The 14409-nt window shown below is 42.3% G+C and overlaps 1 protein-coding gene across 2 annotated transcripts in view; it reads right to left on the bottom strand.

Annotated features, from left to right (window-relative positions):
* Positions 1-14409, bottom strand: part of LRMDA (leucine rich melanocyte differentiation associated) — a 944373-nt gene that overhangs the window by 378551 nt on the left and 551413 nt on the right. For both annotated transcript variants that reach the window (XM_087701792.1, XM_087701791.1), the window contains exon 5: positions 264-390. In XM_087701792.1, coding sequence (XP_087557918.1) covers positions 264-390 — 127 coding nt within the window. The remainder of the gene's footprint in view (positions 1-263; positions 391-14409) is intronic.

Raw genomic sequence — 14409 nt, 5'->3', positions numbered from 1 at the left:
TTCCTGACAGTCACCGATTCCTTAAATGGCCATGCGCAACGTAATCAAAAGAACAAAGCAGTTGAAAAAGAGAATGCTAAGTTTAGCCAGTTGAATAAAATGTTGACATTTGTTCTTGCCATCTAGGTTTATTTTCAGCTGAAGAACAAAGCTAGGCAAAAAAATCGAAACCGAGTTGTCTCCAGCTGGCTGTTCCTTCCAAAAAAAAAAAAAAAACCCAACAACAACCACGATTCACATGAAGGCCATGTTGAGCGGCTTACCTCATTATCCAGGGGCTTTGCCACTTTCATGAAGGCTCCCCTCACAATGGCCTCTTCCCGTTCCTTGCTGCTGACTTTTCGAGAATCCAGGAACTTCAGGTTGGTTAATTTATGAAGGACAAAATGCCTAATAAAACAAAGAAGTACAGGTTTCAGATGTTAGAAAATCCTTTCCACTTAAAATGCCATTTTCCCAGGTAATGTATTTAAGACAAGCACATTTTAAGGAAGGATCTCTATTTCAATATTTATTTTTCCTTCCTGCCTCCCTCCCTCTCTCTTTCTTTCTCTTTCTTTCTTTCTCTTATTTATTTATTCCTTCCTTCTTTCCTACCTTCTTTCTTTTTCTCTTCTTCCTTTCTTTTTCTTCCTTCCCCCTCCCTTTCTTCTTCCTTCCTTTCTATTTATTATTTTTCCTTCCTTCTTTCTTTCTTCCTTCCTTTTCTCCCTCTCTTTCTTTCCTCCTTTCTTTCTTCTTCCTTTCTTCTTTCCTCTCTCCCTCCCTCCTTTCTTTCTTTCTTTCTTTCTTTCTTCTTCCTTCCTTTCTATTTATTTATTTTTCCTTCATTCCTTCTTTCCTATCTTTTTTCTTTCTTTTTCTTTCTTTCTTCTTCCTTCCTATTTATTTATTTTTCCTTCATTCCTTTCTTCTTTCCTACCTTCTTTCTTTCTTTCCTCTTTTGTCTTTCTTCTTCATTTCTTTTTCTTCCTTCCTTCCTCCCTCTCTCTTTCCCTTTCTTTCTTTCTTTCTTTCTTTCTTTCTTTCTTTCTATTTTGCTTCGATAAGCAGCAACTCATGGAATAAGCAATCTTATTTGCTTATAAGCCACATTTTTCACAATCTGTATATGATACATAATATTCAAAACTCCCTATAGGTTGAGTCTTTTCAGGCATGCTACTTATTTCCTGCCTGTCCCAAAGTCTTCTCCTGCATGAAAAATCCTGATCCATGCACCATTTTATGCACAGAAACTCTTTAGTAATGTAGGTGATTATATGGTTGTTCTACCACCGTGCAGGTTGAAGCGTCATGGTGGCCAGTGTACTGAGAATATTTATCTAAGGTCATAAAATCAGGTGACTCGCATAAGCCAGCTTGCTTAGGAAATTCTGATCCCAGTGGGTTAATTTGAGAACTACTTGTGTACCTTTTCCTAGTTAATTACTCAGTAATCCTGTTAAAATGCTGCACGTGATTGTTATATTAGGGTGGCACTAAACAAAATATAACTACATTATTCATAAACCCATACACCGACTGAAGAAAGGGCATATCTATTTCCTGAATCCTATCCTGGATTTTAACCAAAAAGAGAAAAAAATATAGGTGCCAAGTCTAATATCTCAAAAAGCCTTAGGGCTTTATAACAAGTGTCCCAAAGACTCAATTTCTTCAGCTTTGCATGAACAAATAACTTTGGAATTAGGGTTATAGCTATATTTTCTTCCAAGGATGCTAAGGGCACAGCACCAAACCATTTCTGTTGTGTAATCTTGCATGCAGCAGAGATAAAAACTTGTGCAGGCTAACTTGGACTGAGATACTGTATTACTCTTGATTTCTGTTCAAATGATTGCACTCATTATTTGTTGTGTTTTCTTTAAGCAGCAGAGTAACTGCCAGCATTTCATTATTCCTTCTTTTTCAACTAGTCTTTTTTTCCCCAAATTTCCTCCTAAACTTATCCATTCCTTTGCCAGTCAATAACACTCTTGAGACATTCTTGGGTATCAGTCAAAACATAAAATCACTTGAGCAGCTAAGGGAAAAATCAATTTTTTTAAAAAAAATATCTACAGCAACAAAACAACCAAATGTTAAACAACTCAAGGAATCTTGAGAGTGGAGGGTGGGCAGGAAGTTAAAAAAAAACATTTATAACAGATTCAAATTACCCCTAAATTAACCTCAGCTAAGTTTCTTCGGGGACATCATATGCCAGATAATCTTTTCCCTAGCATCTCTTTGGATCCCAGTACTCCTCAAGATCTTCATAAATGACTTAGATGAGGAAATAGAAGGGGAACTTACCAAATTTGTAGATGATACTAAGCTGGCAGGAATAACTAACACCCGAGAAGACAGACTTGGACACTGGGCCCTATCTAACAAAATGAAATTCAATGTAGAGAAAAGTAAAGTCCTACACTTAGGCAAGAAAAACCAAAAGGACACATAATAGACTGGGTGAAACCAGGCTTAACAGCAGAAACTGTGAGAGGGAACTTGGAGTCTTAGTGGACAACCAGCTAAATATGAGCCAACTGTGCAATGGCAGCCAAAAAAGCCAATTGCATCCTAAATTGCATTAACAGAGGGATACAATCAAGATCAAGTGAGGTACTATTACCACTCTATAAAGCCCTAGTAATATCACACCTAGAGTTCTGCATCCAGTTTTGGTCACCACACTATAAAAAAAGAAGTTAAGACTGTAGAAAAAGTGGAAAGGAGAGCAACCAGAATGATTAGGGGACTGGAGGCTAAAACATATGAAGAACGGTTGCAGGAACTGGGCATGGCTAGTCTAGTGAAGAGAAGGACCAGGGGAGACATGACAGCAGACTTCCAATATTTGAGGGGCTGCCACAGAGAGGAAGGGGGTCAAGCTATTTCCCAAAGCCCCTGAAGGCCAGACAAGGAATAATGGATGGAAACTGAACAAGGAGAGATTCAACCTAGAAATAAGGAGGAACTTTCTGGCAGTGAGAACGATCAACCAATGGAACAGAAGTTGTGGGAACTTCATCACTTGAGACTTCTGAGAAGAGATTGAACTGCCATTTGTCAGAAATGATGTAGGGTCTCCTGCTTGAGCAGTTGGACTAGATGACTTATAAAGTCCCTTCAACTCTGTTCATCTGTTATCCGAATGTGCAAAACATTTCAACTTCAGAATAATTTCCCAAAGCAGAACAAAACCCACTGGTCAGTTTGTATGCTGCGGTTTTTGGGGATACGACTGGACCAGGCCTTTTGATTTGGCTTCTGTTTGCGACCGTCCTGATTTTTGTAGTCTTTTTCCAGTCTACTTTAGAGTTGCAAAAATCAGACATATGCCTGCAGCTACTGGATGAGACCAACATGCAGCAATGTTGAAAAGACAGTCACAGCTCAACACTGGAATGCTCACAAGTTCATGCTCGCCTAATACATTTGCCTTATTTTCTCCGAAAAATAAAGCTATGGCAGAACCTTAAGAGACAAAAAAAGTAAAGCTAAATAAGGGATCCTTGGTGTCAGCCTCTCTTCGCTTACTTACTATCGGCTGCCATAAGAAACGGGGAGGGTGGGGGCATGGTATTTGGGATGGGAATAAATGGTACAGGAGTAAATGGAAAAGGGAGTTTTCTTCTCATCATCTTCTTCGCATGCTGGTGGCTGGTGTTTGGACTTGGTCAAGGCCAACCGTCATGCATACCAACCTGATGATGCCTTTTGGAGATGCACCCCATATGACACCTAAGGGAGTTGCAGATTGGACACTGGGGTGGGGTCATTGGAGGGAGGGGCTGGGTTATCATTTGATATGTATTTGCTTGTGCTTTCCTGCCTCAGATCTTGCTTTACTTTCGCAGCTATCTTTTCATAACCAGTAAAAGTATTTGAATTCCACAAACAATGGAGTTAGGAGTTTTCTTTCTTGGTTATTGAGGGAGGCACACCTGACACTTGGTGCTCTCTGAGCTTGGTTGTTTTCTTGCAAATTAGGTGACATTAGGTGACATTACCAGAGAGGCATGTTTTGTTGAATGCATAAGAGTGACATGATAGCAGTGTTGCAATAGTTGAGGGGATGCCACAAAGAAGGGGGGTGTCAACCTATTCTCCAAAGTACCAGAGGGCAGGACTATAAGCAATGGATGGAAACTAATCAAGGAGAGAACCAACCTAGAACTAAGGAGAAATTTCCTAACAGTGGGAACAACTAAACAGTGGAATGACTTGCCTTCAGAAATTCTGAATGCTCCCACACTGGAGGTTTTTAAGAAGATGTTGGATAACCATTTGTCTGAAGTGGTGTAGGGTTTCCTGCCTGGGCAGGGGGTTGGACTAGAAGACCTCCAAGGTCCCTTCCAACTCTGTTATTCTATTCTATTCTAGTCTATTCTCTTTTCTTCTCTTCTTATTCCATATTTTATTCTATTCTATTCCTAATCCATATTCTATTCTATTCTATTCTATTCTAACTTCAAGTTGAGTCCAAATTTCACTGGAGGCTTTTAAAAAGGAAACTGGACAACCATTTGTCTGAAATAGTATAAGATCATCTACTTGACCAGAGGGTTGGACTAGAAAACCTTCAAGGTCCCTTCCAACTCTATTATTCCGTTAAAAATCAAAGCTTCAATAAAAACATCTGAGGCAAGAGAAAACGTTTTAATAAGATTGGTGATCTTTCTTGATGATATAAGATTTGCACTACTAGAGAAGTGCACATAATCTTTTGTCTAAGGAACACACTTGGTTGACGTTTGCATTTTAGATCCTTCTTCAATTTCCTCTAAAGTTTCCCTCAAGAACTGGAAGCTCAATGCATTGACCCATACATGTTGTTTTATTCACAATAAAGCAGACAGAACATGGCGGCAAGCTCTGGCATAAATCAACATTAAGAAAAAAACAACCCCCATCCCCGAAAGATGATAATATCAACTCATCTCAAGTAGTTGCTATTTACAGCCAGGCACTGAGATATGAAACAGACTTACTGGAGACTGGGAGAGGAAATGCCAGATCCATTCCTGGCAGGAAACAGAAAGGTGATTGATAATGTTACACACAAACGCCAAATTTATATAGACCATCGTTCCAGAAATCAGTCTGATTCACAGGCATATAGAGCTGGCTGCCTCACCTATCCAGGGGCTGACATATATAAAGGGTGATCATTTCATAGGTTCATTTTTATATGCCTGAACTCAATAAATAAGAGTAGGAACTGGACAGTAATGGAACACTCAACTTTTCTCAAGAAAAACTGCTAAGAAGTCTTTGAAAGCCTGTCTAAACTCATTATTGGGTGCCTTCCAAGTTGGAGAAGCAAGAGTAGTCACCCTTTAATTAATTATTTAGCCTTTTGACAAGCAGACCAAACAAAACAAAACAAAAAAGACCATCAGTCCCACTTTGTCTAAGATGGGGGAGATTGTAAAAGGTCATCATGAAATCGTATAAGCTCCCTATGACCTATGCTAAAATCCATTAGCAACCTGATCACAACATTCAGCCATGTCATTTCCATGGTAGAAATAACACTCCTGCAGAAAAACATCAGGGAGGCCTCTTTTTAAAGTGTAACTGTGTCCTGAGCCAGACAATTGTTCAGCATTGTTTGATATCTTGGGGATATTGAAATATGCACTCACACATCTCTTAACTTCTCCAAATGGCCTTTCAGCTGCCTCTGATGTCCCTTATCTTCCAAGGGAAGACAATACCTCCTCTTGTGTTACTGTGCAAAAGGACCCAGAGTACAAGGGCTTCTTTCAAATCCATGGAACAGAAGGAAGCAATATGTCAAGAGCAAAGTTTGGGAAGACTACAAACACCCCCATAAATGGAAGGCGAAAAAAGATTAATATTCACGTGCAGAAAACATCCAGGATTACCTAATTGGCAGAGGCTGAATGACCTCGTGAAAGATGGCCTTGAGAAATGGGCCGTCACGAAACCCATGACAGATCCTGACAGCCCCGTGTCATCTCTACGCCAACGTTGGGCCAAAGACTTACATTTTTAACCTTTTGTGGCTCCATCAAAGAAAACGGATCTTTGCAGGAGAACTATGAAGTCAGAAAGGTTTTCCATGGGATTGAGAATGTCTACAATTCTGTTCCTGAAACAAAGAGAACAAGCGGTTCTCACATCCCGGGAAACAGGAGTGAGGCGTTGAATGGCGAATGGCTGATGGACAGGAGAGCGTTCCCAGTCATCTTGGCAAGGCAGATGTTACACAAGAGAGGACAATGAAGTATGAAAGGCAATTAGCAGCAGACATTAAAAGCCGCCTTGTCATCGGTGCCGATGCCTCCTGTATCATGATGTCATTTTGAGGAACAGAGAAGCGACTGACATCTGCAACTGCTTTTTCTTGCCAATCCCTTCTTGGCATTTGAATTCCTTCTGCCCAGGGGAGAGGAACAGGGACCCCATTTTTAGAGCCGAGGTGGCACAGTGGTTAGAGTGCAGTACTGCAGGCCACTTCAGCTGACTGCTATCTGCAGTTCAGCGGTTCAAATCTCACCGGCTCAAGGTTGACTCAGCCTTCCATCCTTCCGAGGTGGGTGAAATGAGGACCCAGACTGTGGGGGCAATATGCTGACTCTGTAAACCGCTTAGAGAGGGCTGAAAGCCCTATGAAGCGGTATATAAGTCTAACTGCTATTGCTATTGCTATTGCTATTTTTCCTCTTAGAAGGGTTCATTGGGCAACCCCCTCTGGATCAAGCAACATGGAGTGGTATCACACCTACCTGTTCTGACCACGGCTTCACAAAATCATGAAGCAGACTCCTTGTCCTGACAAAACCCATTTTTATTAAGCAAATATGAATTCCTCTCATTCACATCCTGCAAAGTCCCAGCAAACAGTCTTTCAAGGGTTAATTTACAACCACAGACTTTATCAGACTTGGAGAGCTGCCAGGCCGATCTCTTCCAAATGCAACTCTGTACAAGGAAATACTTGGCAAAGAGTCTCTAAGAGTCACGAACAAATCTTGACAATAATTAAGCAAACTAATTGTCTCCCGCAAACTCCACTCCCCTTTCACTCCTCTTTATTCCCTATGGGAGGGGCCATTCACCAGCCACCTGTGCCTTTACTCCCAAGTTAACTGTTCCCTTCTCCTGGCAGCTCTGTGCATGTGCACATCGGGAACAGGCTCCAGCAGTTTTTCCGCCCCACTGATGTCTGACTCCGGAGGCAGCTGATAACTGTTGGACGGCTCTGGCCCCATCTCTGCCTCCAACACAGAGCCCTCATCAGAGCCTTCCCCAGACTCCAGGACTGGCCCATGTTCCTCCCCAATCTCCTCACTGTCTGAGTCTGCCACCAGCTCCGCTGGCAGGCCACACAGCACTACCACTCCAAATCAGAAAGACATCAAAAAGCCCAAATTAATTTCAGGTACATTTCCCAGGGATTAAGAAGTGGTGGAAGAGCCAGTGCAAATGTTTTCAATCAATCAATCAATCGGAATAGAGGTGGAACACAGAGGTCTTCTAGTCCAACCCCTCCCCCTGCTCAAGCAGGAAATCCTATACCATATACAGACAGGTGGCTGCCGAGTCTTTTCTTAAAAACCTCCAGGGATAAAGCAGCCACAACTTCTGAAGGCAAGCTGCTCCACTGGTTAATTGTTCCCACTGTTAGGAAGTTCCTCCTTAATTCCAGATTGCTTCTGTCCTTGATTAGTTTCCATCTATTGTTTCTTGTCCTGCCTTCTGGTGCTTTGGAGAATTGGTTGACTCCTTATTCTTTGTGGCAGCCCCTCAAATACTAGAACACTGATATCATGTCCCTCCTAGTCTTCCTTTTCTCTAAACTGGCCCTACCCAAATTCCTGTAACTCTTCTTGGAAGAGAGAGATTGAAAAGAGAAAGAGAGAAAGGAAAAAGAAATGAAGAAAAGAGGGAGAGGAAAAAAGGGAGATAAGAAGTTGGAGAAAAGCAAAATAACAACAAAGAACAAATAGCAATAGCAATAGCAGTGGACTTATATACCGCTTCATAGGCCTTTCAGGCCTCTCTAAGCGGTTTACAGAGAGTCAGCATATTGCCCCCAACAATCTGGGTCCTCATTTTACCCACCTCGGAAGGATGGAAGGCTGAGTCAACCCTGAGCCGGTGAGATTTGAACCGCTGACCTGCTGATCTAGCAGTAGCCTGCAGTGCTGCATTTAACCACTGCGCCACCTTGGCTCATGTTGTAATGTAATGAATGTTGTAATGATCAGGACTGCTGTAAATACATCACTAACACATACATTTTGATTTATGTAGCAGGGAATGAAAAACAAAACAACTTCTGCCTAATTTCTCCCTTCTCACATTTACTATGTACGGATACAGGACTAACCAGGATCAAACCACAAGCTCCATGCTTAAGTCACTATAGGAGAAGGTTGGAGAAACGGTCAATGGGATATGTAAAGATGCAAAGTGATATTCAGCAAGTTCTGACCAGTTCTGGAGAACCAGTAGCGGAAATTTTGAGTGGTTCGAAGAACTGGTAAATATCACCTCTGACTGGCAATGCCCCCATCTATTCTCTGCTTCCCGAGTCCCAGCTGATAGGGAGGAAATGAGGAATTTGCAGTATCCTTCCCCTGGAGTGGGAGAGAATGGGGATTTTGCAGTATCCTTCCCCTGGAGTGCGGAGAGAATGGGGATTTTGCAGCATCCTTTCCCTGGAGTGGGGAGAGAATGGGGATTTTGCAGTATCCTTCCCCTGGAGTGCGGAGAGAATGGGGATTTTGCAGCATCCTTTCCCTGGAGTGGGGAGAGAATGGGGATTTTGCAGTATTCTTCCCCTGGAGTGGGGATTTTACAGTATCTGGAGTGGGGATTTTACAGTATCCTTCTTCTAGGAGTGGGGGGCAAATGGAGATTTTGCAGTATCCTTCCCCTGCCACGCCCACCAAGCCATGCCCACATAACCAGTAGTAATAAATTTTGAATCCCACCACTGTAAACATAACATTTTCCCACTGTTTCTGAAGTCAGGAAGGTTGCATCTAAATCAACTCTATAAGTGCATTTTTCACATCCAATCGGTTACAGATTCTATGTGGAAGATTAGATCCAAAAGTAGGATATAGGTTTACCAATGATTCTATTCACACACAGGCAGCCTTAATCTATGAATACGATTTTCAACATTCTTCCACTATAAAACAGAGCATTGGTATTAAATAAAATAAACAAGCGTATCTCCATTTGAAGACAAAATTGTAGTCTAAACACAACCCTAATTCCTATGAAAACGATGGGAAAGGGCAGAAAAGCCTCAAGAACCACCCAAGAACAATATACATTCAAGCCTTGTAAATTTTTATCCAGAGTTATTTGTCACTCCAGATTGCTTTACTGTGATGTATGGCTTCGGTTACTGGGGTTATCACAACAGTTGCCTGTGCATAAAGCACTGCAGTTAACAATGCAAAAAGGTTAACTCCCCAAGATAACCTACCCCTCCCAAGGGTTAAACCCAATGACAGTCCCCTGTCAGCTGCCAAGGAGCTATTGAGGATTCCAACAGGTTTATTTGAAGGCAAAGTATCACGCAAGGACACTAAACTTATTCAAACTGTCAACAAACACACAGCTCTGGAATGCGGCCTTACAGGTAAGTAATTTGGGGTGCTTTAAGGCTATTATCAAATGGCTGTGCTCTCAGAACCAGACAGCCACTAATAATGCGGGAATGAAGCTATCGTAAAACATTTTATGGCAGGCACCGAGATCTATAAAATTGCATGACATACTGCGTACGGCTTTCGACTTTGAAAATTGCTAGTTAAGGGACCCCTGCTTAATGAAAAAGGATCCATCTTGGTTTTTACATTTGATGTATAGAACATTTCATGTCAGCTCTGGACTCCCTTCAGCGTTCCTGAGGACTAGGAAAGCTACCAAACCTCTCTTTTTTCCCTTCTCCTCCTCCTCCTTCTTCTCCTTTTTTTTCCTTTGCACAGATTTGTCAAAGGAGGTTATTATCTGACCCGGTGAGAGAAAAGCAGTGTATTCTGGAGAGGAGGCGGGGAGAGAACCACATACCCGAGCCGGTCTTTCAAGGCCAATTTATCTCTGCCTGAGAAACCTCCCTCCCAGTCCATAATGTCCTTAGAAAATTGGCAATGCAGAGAGCTCAGTCAATTCAGGAAGTTTCATTTCACTCCGGGGGGGGTGGGGGTGTCACAGGAAGGAGGCAAAATGTTACTAACAGGCATTTACCCTTTTAGACAGAAAGCGAGGGGCTTGGTAGGTTGCGCCGGTTAAAGCTTTCCATGGTTACCAACTCTACAACATGGCTTCCGTTCCTGGGGATTTCTAACCTGTTTTGGGGTCTCTGGGCCTCTAGGTGTAGGACATTAGCACCCAGCCCTCTCCTAGAAGAATGAAATATTCCAGGAAGTATTAAAAAGGCAGAATATTATATTTCTCTGGATGAGAAAAGAAGAAATGTTTTAAAGACAGCTTCCTGTAGCCCCCTTTCCTCCTTCAGCTCCAGGGTGATGGGATTAAGACATGGCCTTCAGGACATGATAGGGTTAGCCTTCTACCCATCTCATCACACAGTACCTGGGACCAAGCCTGGGACTCAGGATAGCCTGCACAGTTACCCCTGCGTGGCTTCCTGGGAGTCTGACAACCAATCAGAATACAAGCTCAAATTCAAAAGCCCAGAGAGGGCATAAAACTCAGGGACCCTCAGCATCTCTTCCTTTTTTTTTTTCACCCAACATCTTCATGGCATGTGATCCTGTCCACCATTAAAAACCATCTTTCCAAGCAGCCTCCGTGTTTCTAGTGTCTTTCTTCCCACTTGGAACTGAACCCAGATGGACATTTCTTCCAACATAGGCCTCTCTGAACCCCTGCACACAATATACGAGTGGAGGTTGTCATGTATAGATTTCAGAATGCCGAACAATTTAGTAGTGGAAGCCTTCCTGCCACTGAAAAAAAATTATGCCATCTTTGAGACGTATTGGAAGAGGAGGTGAAGACTCTGCCAGAAAGTGCGTGATTATGTTTTGTTGTACCAAATGACACCCATTTCTGGAATAGGAGGCTCTGCTGCCCATCATCTAGTCCAGTGATGGCTAACCTTTCTGCCATCATGTGCCAAAAGCGGGGAGAACGTGGGGGGGGGGGGTGTTCGTGCATGTACGTGCCCACATCCATAATTCTATCTGCCCTCCCCCTGTGCATGTGTGTAATCCCCCATGCATCCACACGCAACCCCACCCCTGCATGTGTATGCACAACCCCCCTGCCCTCCCTCGCTTTTGGCGCACGATGGGATGGTGGATCCATTTTTCACCCTCCTCAGGCTCCAGAGGCTTTGTCGGTGCCTGGGGAGGACAAAAATGGCCTCATATCCCCCACCCACCAAAGACCCTCCGGAGGCCAGAAATGGCCCTTTTCCGATATCCGGTTTGCGTGTTGGCTGAGCGCATGGATGTGTGCTGGAGCTGACAGGGCAACGCCTCGCATGCCACCTGTGGAACACGTACCATAGGTTCACCATCATGGCCCTAGGTAGAACTCTTTATTTTATTTTTATTTCACATTATTCTGCTTTTAGGCTTACATCATATAAAAAGTACACCCAGAGTGGATTGAACAAAAATCAGCATAGACTTCAGAATGGGTCATTTAGGATACATTCATGTAGTGGTGGGATTCAAATAATTTAACAACCGGTTCTCTGTCCTAATGACCATCTGGGTAGGCGTGGGTCAGTGGTCATGTGATTAGGTGAGCGTGGCAACTCAACATCAGTCAGGTCGATGGGCGCTTTACCTTAGCTGTTACAATGTAATAAGGGTTAACTGGAGAGGCAGTTTCTGTAAGCAGGGCAAGAAAGATTAGACTATAAACAACACCAGAATGTTTCCTTCCTGTCTTCCTTACAGGATTAGCCCTGCAAAGTGGATGAGAAATGAGATTTCTTCCAACATCCGGTTTTCTGAACTACTTAGAAAGTTAACAACTGGTTCTCCCGAATAGGTGCAAACTGGCTGAATCCCACCAATGCATTCATACATTAAGGAGCATCATAACCCAGCAACTTATGATAAATAGTTGCAGATGGATTTATAAATATTCATTGGTGTCAAAGTCTTCAGATTTTGCAAAGTGGGGAGGGGGCAGCAAAAGAAACACATCCCTCTGTTTTTATTTCTTTGTGGATGGAAAACATTTGATACGACATTAAAAATATATGGTTTGATATTTGTCTGCCCCTTAGTCAGATTGATGTTGAATTTTAGCTCTGTTTTATTTATTTAATCTTTGATCATTGCTTTTTATATGTTGCTTATTAAATACTAGCCCCTAGTCATGGTGCCTTGACAAATTTGATAGTGTTTGCAATGATATGATGCATTTTGCTTAATACTTGTTTTCGTTTGCAAGGAAAACAAGAAATTCTAACACAGAGAAAAAGCAGAAAGCAACAGAGGCATTAACTTGGGTTTTCCGTGGAATCTGATACGGTACAAATCACAATCAAATTAATTTAAAAGAACTCAGAAAAGTTTAGGCCAAGAGAAACAATATTCTCCCCAACCCCAATGGCTACAGTTTTCCAAGTTTTCATATAATGACCTGCCATAAATAATGCACTAATGCTTATCCTGACCCTCTTTTTCTTTTCAACAATCAACATTTTGCTAACAAATGCAACAACAGACATGTTTGTTTTGATGTATGGCTGTGTGACATATTATAAATATTACATCACATAACTGCAGAGAATGTCACTCAACGAGGGTTGGATTTGTTTTTTTTCCTAGACAGCATTAAATGAACCATGGAGCCTTTGCCTCTGAACAGCTCCTTTAAGAAGTTCCTTTTGCTTAAATGATTAATAGGCTAGGCATTGTCAGAAAAATGTCCTTAAAATGAAAAACAGTAAACTACAAAGATATCATTCATTTTTAAGGAATTCTGCGGTGAACATATCTCATAAATTACACGACGAAACCACAATTTTGGATTTTGGTGCTTTGCAGTTTTTAAGGTTAGGGTGGCGGGAAGATATTTAGCCCAAATGCAGAAATTTGGCATGTGCAAATGCAAACAAATCTCTAGACTATAGTTTTAAATGTATTTTTTAAAAAAATATCGGAAACCCTCAACGAGGAATAGTCATTATAGCTCATGTGCTGAGCATAAACGAAACATCAGTGTTTCCCTTTCCAGATTTGAACTGTATCACTTGTTGAAGACATTATGGTACAGATCGTATATCTTATACTACGAAATAATATAATTAACTTTTGGGATGCAGCATCTCAGAATATACATGTGATATGCCAGTAGTAGTATTTATTTCCCTTATGCTAGTAGATATCACAGATGGGCAGTGATCCCAAATCTGGCCCAAAGGCCAATTCAGAAAACAGATTTAGAATAACAGAATAACAGAGTTGGAAGGGACCTTGGAGGCCTTCTAGTCCAACCCCCTGCACAATCGGGAGACCCTATACCCATGATGGCGAACCTAGGGCATGAGATGGGGCCAAGGCCATCTGACAGATATCAGCTGCCTTTGGAGTCAGACATCAGTGAGGCAGACAAACAGGTGGAACCTGTTCCCAGTTTGCACATGCACAGAGTTCCCAGATGAAGGGAACAGCTAAAGAACAGGGGCTGACTTGGGAGTAAGACCACAGGTGGACGATGAATGGCCCCTCACAGAGGAAATAAAAGAGGAGCGAAAGGGGAGGGGAGTTTGCAAGAGACAATTAGTTCACTTAATTGGTTCGTGATTCTCCGAGACTCCTTTCCAAGTTTTGTAGGTGTCAGCCTGTCAGCTCTCCAAGACAGATAAGGTCTGTGACTGTAAATTCTCCCTTGAAAGACTTTGCTGGATGTGAATGAGTAGAATTCACAGCAAATTAATAAAGGGATTTTTGTCGGGACAAGGAGTTTGCTTCATGCTCTTGGGAAGCCTGGATCAGAACAGTTTATTCCAATTATGTTATTCTGTTATTCCTGCTCCTTTGAGAGATCTAACAAAGTATACCAAACAGTGCCCCCCGACCTTTTGGGTACTATGGATTGGTTCCATGGAGAGAGAGGTTTATCTGCAGACTGGAAGAGGCGTCATTTTGCATGCTGCTTGCATCCCACAGATGTGGGATGTGGTGGTTTACACAGCCCAGTTTCTGGCATGCCGACACCCAGGTCCATGTACTGTGGGTTGGGGACCCTGTTCTAGAATAATCCTATGCCATTTGACAATCCGCCCCAAAGCCATGTATCATTGCTGATCATCACACTGAATGTAGTCAGAAACTGTCAGGCATGAAGAATCAGGGTTAAACTCCAGTTAAGTCAATTTTTTGCTTGTGCCTAGACAGATCAGTGTGAGATGCAGTGGCTCAGTGGCTAAGATGCTGA

This window comes from Thamnophis sirtalis, unplaced genomic scaffold (assembly GCF_051295495.1).
Source record: "Thamnophis sirtalis isolate CommonGarterSnake01/CBP01778 unplaced genomic scaffold, rThaSir2_p1.2 scaffold_15, whole genome shotgun sequence".
NCBI lineage: Eukaryota > Metazoa > Chordata > Lepidosauria > Squamata > Natricidae > Thamnophis > Thamnophis sirtalis.
The sequence above is the reverse complement of the archived record's forward strand: the minus strand, read 5'-3'. Positions and strand labels throughout refer to the sequence as shown.